This window comes from Dromaius novaehollandiae, chromosome 22, assembly GCF_036370855.1.
Source record: "Dromaius novaehollandiae isolate bDroNov1 chromosome 22, bDroNov1.hap1, whole genome shotgun sequence".
In the NCBI taxonomy this organism is placed as follows: domain Eukaryota; kingdom Metazoa; phylum Chordata; class Aves; order Casuariiformes; family Dromaiidae; genus Dromaius; species Dromaius novaehollandiae.
The window spans coordinates 11,525,900-11,534,427 of NC_088119.1; the positions used below are offsets into that span (position 1 = coordinate 11,525,900).

Below are 8,528 nucleotides of genomic sequence, written 5' to 3' on the forward strand. Positions count from 1 at the left end.
CCCAAAACACCAAAACATAGAATATTACACTGCACACAATTATCCCTCTAGAGAAAGGAGGAAAGATCAAATTACATGACATATGTTCATCCAACTCCTTGCACGAATGGCCAGACAGTGGTCACAAACATGTATTATGAGGGATAATATATTGGCCTAAGTAGGATAGAATTAGTTTCGCACTTGATCAAGTTAATTTTTTCCACTCAGTTTCTGTGCACAAAATGCCCACATTTTAAGCGCCTAGTCTACAGGCATAGTCTCATACTACATTGTCACTAGCTGTGGGTATCAATAAAACTACAAGATACAGGACTGCAAAATAATGTGAAATCAATATACTAGCTTAAGATCTTTCTTTCAAGTTTTCCTCTTGATCATTTTGTCACGGAAATAATGAACACACCTATGACATTTGGTAGAATTATTTCTTTGGCACGCAGCTTAACAGGCTGTATTTTGCAAGAGTATTCGTTCCCCTTCTCAGAACGCTTAAGTTCTTCTAGCTTTTCTTGAGATGAAAGCTGAAGCACTTCTTTGTCTCCTAACCTGCTGGGAAGTATCGGGAAGACAGATCTAATTGCATTACAAGGCTAATTTGACAAATTACAATTTGACATAATAGGAGATAATACTCAATTTTCCCTTTTTGCTCTTGGAAACAGGTTTCAGAGAAACCAGACTGCCAAGTAAAGACAATCATGCAAAAATGACACTTGCCACACCAGCTTCCCTCAGAGTTTCAGATCATTTCTTTAAAGGATCCCCTCATCCCTTTCCTGAATTTAGTGTTTATTTTCTAAAGCATACTCAGTATTTTTTTCCTCTAGTTGCTCTAACGTCTATGCAAGTGTTGAAACATATAGAAAATAGCTTTAAAGCACATCATATGACAAACTGAAGAGAGCCAGATGCCCATTCTACCCTAATGCACTCAAAGTTAAAAACCATTTGAGAGTTTGGAGAATTCTATCAGTCCTATGCTAAGAAACTAAAGCATAGGAACTAGAATTCTGAACTGCTGCCTTTAGAAAATAAGAATTGCTTAATCACCCTTACTTACCCAGTATTGCTTGCCTGTTTAAAAAGCTCTTCAGACGAATCAGAGCCTGAAAACAAATCAGATGTTACTCTGGAAAGATTTGAGACAAATGACTTGTCAGATTCAATATTTATTATCACAGGAACACGTATGCACAGTTCTTTCTAGGTGTAGATGCTTTTAACTTTTACCATGTGAAATCCAGTTCTGTACTGGTGATTAGACAAAATACCATTATGGTATTTTATCTAATTATACTGAATTCTATGTATAAGCATCACAAGGCTCCAGCATAAAATGCTTTCTTTTCCAGGAAGAGACGTTTTTAATACAGTGACTGGTAACAGAAAACTAAGAATTAACCTGTAGTTTCCTAATTTATACAGAAAACTGCTGCTAGCATTTAGAATTTAGAACTGGCGGTCAGAGAGTGATAGATTGGAATCTCTGTTTCAGATCCTTTGATTGATCTTGGCAGAAGCAAGAACGAAAAAATGAGCCAATGAATAGTATCTGTAAAAGGGAGCAATACCTTTCTTGAAGGAACAGGGAGACCAAACTACACATAGCACCTATCCTGTTTCAAGAGTGAGTCCACACCAGATACAGTCCGCACCAAATACAGAAAAACCAAGTTAGACAGAAATGAAATATTTTTTTCTCATTCTCCATTAGATCTCTTTCTTATCTCTGGTTATTAAATAGTCTCAAGCCCTGGTGAACAAAGCTTAATATTCTTTAGAAAACGCAGGTTATCATTAATTATAACAACTATAACTATTTTCATATCCATAAGTATCTTTTCTTTTTTGGGTCTTGTACATTGACGCTTAAATGTTTTCTATGGCAAGGTGTTACACAGTATAATAAACTCTGTAAAACCTTCAGTTTACAGGCTTTGAATTGTCCATGTATTTGTCCCTTTGTTCTCATTTTGGGAGTTAAGAAGAAATTATTGTTTATAAAAGACTTTGAACTTCATCACCTTTCATTACTTTGCAAGTAATATAGAAAAGCTCAGCCGGTGTGTATCCACAGAAGCTCTTACCAAACTCTATATATATCCCTGTATCAGAGTCACATTTCTGGTTTCTGTTTCTCAAGGGACACCTTTTGACCCTGCTATCTGTAAGTTGTGGATCCGCATTAGCTTCCTGCTGACAGAAGAATACAAAGGAATAGTTATTTATATCCATCATATATATGTTATATAACTAATACATAACATATAAAACATACTATAACATACTATAATATATATTATATATATGGGAGGGTGTAAAGAAGACAGGGCCAGACCTTTCTTAGTGATGCCCAGTGACAGGATGAGAGGCAATGGGCACAAATTGAAACACAGGAAATTCCACCTGAACATAAGAAAACAATTCTTTGTTGTGAGAGTGGGTTGAACTCTGGAACAGGTTGCCCTGAGAGGTTATGGAATCTCCATCCTTGGGGATATTCAAAACCCAACTGGACAAGTCCTGGGCAGTCTGCTCTAGCTGCCTCTGCTTGAGCAGGAGTGTAGGACTACATGATCTCTAGAGGTCCCTTCCAACCTCAACTATTTTGTGATTCTGTGATAACAGTAAGTCAATTCCAAAAATAACTGTTATTAAGCTACAGCAGGATGATATGTATGGACTAAAGTATTTAAATTGGCAGCCTCTGTACAAAAATCCAGTACATGCAGTTTATCCTACTGATATCAGTAACAGAATATGCTAATTGAAACAACTTGTGTACATGCATTTAACAGCTCAAATAGTTTTCATTAATGGTTTTATCATATTTAACATTCTATTCACATCCAGCAGATGAGACAAGAAAGTTTAACAATGCACCATGAACCACTAATACACAAAGCAATCACCCTCTGTTGGGAAATGTGGAAATGTCTTAAAAATTCTTAAGACTTATATTTATGGTCTTACCACTTTAAAAAAAAAAAAAGCTCTACCACTGCTTAGATTAGAAAGCTTTTAACTTTGCTAATAAAAAAAGAATAGTTCTTAAACTGCACAGAATCAGCAATGGTACTCAAGTAGAAAAAGCCAACAATTTCACTGGAATATCAAACCTCAGAGATATAAAAAAAAAAAAAAAAAAAAGCTTTTCTCTTCTATTTCTGCATTTTATTTTCAAGCTTTTAAAATGATGTTATAATTCCCAAAGGATATTATAATTTCCATGAACTTTAATAGGGTTTAAAAAAAAGGGGGGGAATATATATATATAATATATGTTAACTTGTTATTAGTTATTTGACTACCTCATTAAACAAATAGTAAAGAAAAAGTTTTCAACCCTCATTTCAGTAAAAGAATATATTATGGCCATATTATCTTCTCATTTTTTTTTTTAATTAAAGTCATTTTATATGAACAACTTTTTAAAGTAGGTTTCCAAAAGGAAGACAAGATATTCAGATGTCCTGGTCCAGGAGTAATACTCAAGTCAAATAGGGATCTGAAAGGGAGCCAAAAGAGAACCTCCTCTTTCATTAATTTATTTATATATATTTATACACATTCCAAATAAAATACTAAGCAATACACAAAAACAAATTGGGTAAAAGAAAGATTACCAAGGTACAATTTTCTTGTCCATTTTCTTTAGCTCTTTTTTTCCTGTTTCTGAAACCCCTACTTTGGATGATAGAACTTTCTTTACACAGGGCCTCAGCAGCATTGGCTTCTATGGATGTTTTAGAAAAGTGATGACTGTTTAGAACTGAAAAATGACAGTAGAAAAAATATGGTCATATTTTCTCACACTGTGCATGACAACAGGTATTATACATTCGTAAAATAGCCTTGTATAAAATCTATGTAACTAGCACACGTACAGCTAAAATAGCATCATAGAAATCCTGAAAGACACTAGGCTAAGTTATGATTAAATATTGAAATACATGTATATATACAATTGATCATATTACCAAGATTATTATTACACTAATGAAATAGTAAAGACTCAGTTGTTTTGTTTTTTGTTTTTCTCCTAGAAATTATTTAAAAAGTTGCCTTGAAATATTAAGTAAAAGCCTGATCTTCTAACTGACTTTCCCAACTAATCTTGCTTATATGGATAATCTGGCAGGAACAGGATCTAACACTAATGACTGAACAAGTTGGAAAAAACATTGGAAAAGAATTTCCAAAAACCTCTAAAAAATTGAAGAAAGTCTAGTTTTTATAGCACAATATCCTCCTTGCTATGAAAAACAACAACAAACTTTTCTCCAAAATATGAACAAGCATGTGTCTGATTTGCCAATACTTTACACAAAGCCCCAAATACCAGAAAGGATGAATATACATTCCAAAAGAATATACTTGAATGGGGCAAGTTAAAACATATGCTATTATAATACTTCCTAATTCAGGCTTTCTAAACCTGTAAATTTTTAAAAATTAAAGCTGCAAGATTGGCTGTAGTAACAAACCAAGAGCAGATCTTTGCCACACAATTATGGATTATCCGCTACACATTTAGCCGTATTTCAGGCACTGAAAATATGATCAGAGGCTGGAGTCATCAAATGCACAGAAAAAATACTTAAGAAAGCTCAAGATGCTATTTGTAGGAACACTTAGGGAATTTTTAAGGGAACTTATGCTTCTAAATCCAAGAAAACCCTTCAGGTATTTCCTCCCATATTGCATTCTGCATAATGAGTAAGATACTAGGCAAATGATTATGATACAAATGCCAAAATCTTATTCCAAAAATGGCCCAACATTCAAATAATACTTACACTTCACTCCCGTGTCAAGCTCAAAAGCATGGATAGTTTCCAACAATCCTTCAATCAGTTGCTTAAATCTGGAATTTTCCTGAAGACTTCTGAAATAACATCACCACGTAAAATATGTCTAAGAGAAATCTATGGGTAAGCTACTAATAGTTATCCTAGAATTTAGACTAAATAAAAAAGGACAATAACTGCAAAGGGGAAGATGAGACAATAAAAGATTGTTGCCAAGGAATATCAATACAATTCCCCAAAGCAGCCATTACTACTGGAATTAAAACATTATCAACACAAAGTGAAAATTTCATCGTATTTTTCCTCACATAGCTTCAGCACAGAGGAACTCACTGTAATGACTGAACACCAACAATACAGTCTATACTTGACAGCACAAACATTTGTAAGAAAGGTGTCTCCACCTGTGATCATTGAAAAAATTTTATATTGAGGTAAGACACTAAAGAGTTTTAAACATGTAAACATTTTGTTTGATAATAAGCCTTCTTTGTTTGTTTTAGTTTCCAGCTAAGACAGTTTTAAGACAATGAATCATTTTTTTCTTAGGCATCACACAGGTTATTCTCATCCCCAAGCCCACTTCCAAAGATACATCACCTTTTGGTAACTTCAGTCTTGCACAGAGGACACTGTATCACACCTTTTTTCTTTTTGCTGAGCAGTTTAAACATACAGAACCTAGGAAAAAAGAATAATCATGGTAGTAACTAAAATGGAAGGATTTTATTTTCTTAAAAGCTGTGCCTCTCAGTGCACCACTTAGTATAAATTCTTCATTATCAAACTGAATGCTTGTATTCTCGTTCTGGTGTTAGGATGAATTCATCAATTCCCTTCTGGCCCATCTGTGAAACTGCGGTAATTTCTTATTCAGAATGGATTTTTCCCCTTCAAAGAGCTGGACATTCATTTATCAAAACACAGTATACATCGTTAGCAGTTAAAAAAAAAAAAAGAAAGAAAAAGTAGTATACATGGAGAATAAGAACAAATTGATTAAGCATTGCAGTTACAAGTTTGCAAAACTACCTGCAGAATATGTGATCGCATTTTGTGGAAACTGGCTCTTTTATCACATCCAAGCTACCAAAACAAAAAGAGAGAAGGAAAATAAGAACACAGAAGTTATGTTTAAAAACAGCAGCAACAAAATAAGATTCAGAAATATGGTCACTTCACTGAACATCGGGGCGGGGGACATGGTAGAGAAAAGCAGGACACATTTAACAATTTTGACTTAAGAATCAAATATAGTAACAAACATTGTTGTTATATGATATATTCATAGCCACTAGTTCTTTTCAGCCTTTTCTTCTTCTGGCAAAAAGACAGTGTTTTTTGGAGGTGCCACTTCAGCAAGGCAGGGGGCTAGCTGTTGGAAGCCCCTACAGGCTAGGCTTCCTTCTGAACACCTCTTGTGGCAACAGCAAAAGGCAGCATAGTTCAGGGGGGTTTCAGGATCCCACTGGCCTCTTTGTTGTGCATGTATAAACCATATGCACGGATAGGTCGACACATGGTGCATATTTAGATTATTCTTTCTTTTTTCTGTTTTTCTATTCTAAAGCTATTCCTGTCTAGTACAGGGTGAAAATTTACATCCAACCTGATATGAAAGCTCTAAGAACAGCTCTAAACAATTCACTTGTTCAACTCATCTTAAGTATAACTTACCTCGAGCACATATTAAAAAAAAATTCTTTTTTAAAAAATGCTGCTCTACGTCTAGACTTACACTCTGCTACAAACCCTGGTTGCACAAGAACGTTCTCAAGAGTTTCATTGACTCTGTATATACATGAGAAAGACAGAATTCACAATCACAGAAAGGCTAGCAACAAGCAGTATGTTTAAAAAAAAAAAAGGGAGGAAGAAAGAAAGAAAGTAACAAAAAGCTATGGCCAAAATAAATAAAGCACTATTATTGCAGAAGAGTCTAACTAATAAATGCTCATAGAAAAATATACAGCAACAAGAACTGAAAGCAGCCCCAACATTATTCATTCCCTAATCTCCTTCATGCAGTTTTTCAATGTTTTACTATTTAAATTTGCTATAATAGAAAAGGATGATTATACCTTTATGCCTTAATATCACATGGAAATAAAGCAAGACAGGTCCAACCTCCACAATATTCAGTCTTTTGTCCAGTTTATAATTAAAACAACACTGTTAAGTGCTTTAAAATCCTGTTTTTTGAACTGCCATTCACATCTGTCTTGCTGTTTAAGCTAGAGTACATTCTTTATTTTTTATTTAAAACAATAAAAACTGTAGTCTTTGAAAATCTCCATTCTGTGCTGAATTCAGCTTCATCCCATCAGTCAGCAGTACCAGACAGCATAAAATCACTTTTCAAGACATTTTGCTGTCCCAGCAACTTTCACGTGCAATGAAGAACAGCGGATGCAGGAAATAGCTTTTATTCTTGCTCCTGTAACAATGGTTACTTACTGACTTTACAAACAAGTCAACAATCCAATGGCAGCTCTTCAGCAAAAACACTGCGATGCCTCTTCAGTAAGGATATAACTTGGATATATATTTTTTGTGTGTGCAGCTCTATAAACATTGTACATTCTCTGCTCCATGCCATTGTGATAGATGTTATCATCATTATTATTTTGGTTTTACAAAGGCAGTAAGAGAAAGTATTTCTATATAGATTTAAAATGAAAGTATTTAACAGCATTTGCCACCATAGATGAAATAAATTTCAGCTGTTTGGTTCAAGGGAAGGAAGAGGCTTTTAAAAGCTTATCAGACATTCCAAATATCGAGGCTTTTAACTAGAACCTATGCTATTTTAGCATACACTATTAAAGAACTAAGGACCTCACTTCTGTTGTAGAAACAAGACACAGATCCTGGCTGCTTTACAAACAGTATCCTGATCCAACGAGCTACAGTCTTTTTTCCCCCCAACTGGATAGAGGATGGACACTTTGGGGTTATAATAATAAAAGCAGCATTTACCAGAACATATGAAATACAGGTTCTGAACTCTTTGAAGATACCTGTGCTTTCTCACTTGAACCTTACAAAACATCAGCTTACTCCTAACATCAACTCAATACTTAATCTTAAAATAGCATTCCTTACACTTTCTGATGACACATAGAACTGACGACACATCTGAACAGAAAGGAAAAAACAACCAGAGAGAGAAAAAAAATACATAAGACTTGTTAACTATCCTAGAGCAAAGTTCATATCATTCCCCTGCCATACCATATCGGGCACTCCAAGTTCTTCTGCATAGCCGAAAGGACATTTTGGACATCTCCAACGGCAATCACAGACACGTCCATCCCCCACTTCCAAAAACACTCTGCAAAAATAAAACGAAAGAAGGTGTCAGCACGGCAGCCGGAGCAGGGGAAACCCCGCGACAGCGTCCCCGCTCCTGAGAGCGGCGGGAAACCGTCCGACCCTCGCGGGCGGCAGCTCCTCCAGGGCCAGGAGGCCTCCCGTCAGCGGGCCGAAGCCCAACACCCGAGCAGGGCCGAGACGCGACGCCGCCGCCCAAAGCTGCTCATGGGCCGCACGGGCCACCCTCCTGCACTGCATTTCGCGCCCTTTCCATCACCCAGGAAACCAGAGCAGAGAAGCAGCCAATCGTACGCCACGATTGCAGCACGTGGTCCGAGACCTTTCTCTTATTGGCTCCTTTACGCCGCGTGACGCTCTCATCCCGCCCATGGCAGGGCG

General features: G+C 36.0%; 1 protein-coding gene across 6 annotated transcripts in view; it reads right to left on the reverse strand.

Annotated features, from left to right (window-relative positions):
• The window catches only part of BRCA1 (BRCA1 DNA repair associated), a 29,494-nt gene extending 21,043 nt beyond the window's left edge, over window positions 1–8,451 (reverse strand). For 2 of the 6 annotated variants that reach the window (XM_026113572.2, XM_026113568.2), the window contains exons 1-9: window positions 8,250–8,451; window positions 8,049–8,148; window positions 5,847–5,900; window positions 5,415–5,495; window positions 4,803–4,891; window positions 3,630–3,775; window positions 2,091–2,199; window positions 1,064–1,109; window positions 407–552 (exon numbers count right to left, since the gene is read on the reverse strand). In XM_026113572.2, coding sequence (XP_025969357.2) covers window positions 407–552; window positions 1,064–1,109; window positions 2,091–2,199; window positions 3,630–3,775; window positions 4,803–4,891; window positions 5,415–5,495; window positions 5,847–5,900; window positions 8,049–8,128 — 751 coding nt within the window. In that variant the 5' untranslated portion in view covers window positions 8,129–8,148; window positions 8,250–8,451. The remainder of the gene's footprint in view (window positions 1–406; window positions 553–1,063; window positions 1,110–2,090; window positions 2,200–3,629; window positions 3,776–4,802; window positions 4,892–5,414; window positions 5,496–5,846; window positions 5,901–8,048; window positions 8,149–8,249) is intronic. The other 4 variants (XM_026113573.2, XM_026113571.2, XM_026113570.2 and 1 more) reach the window with 4 other exon arrangements.
• Between the last annotated feature and the right edge of the window lie 77 nt (window positions 8,452–8,528).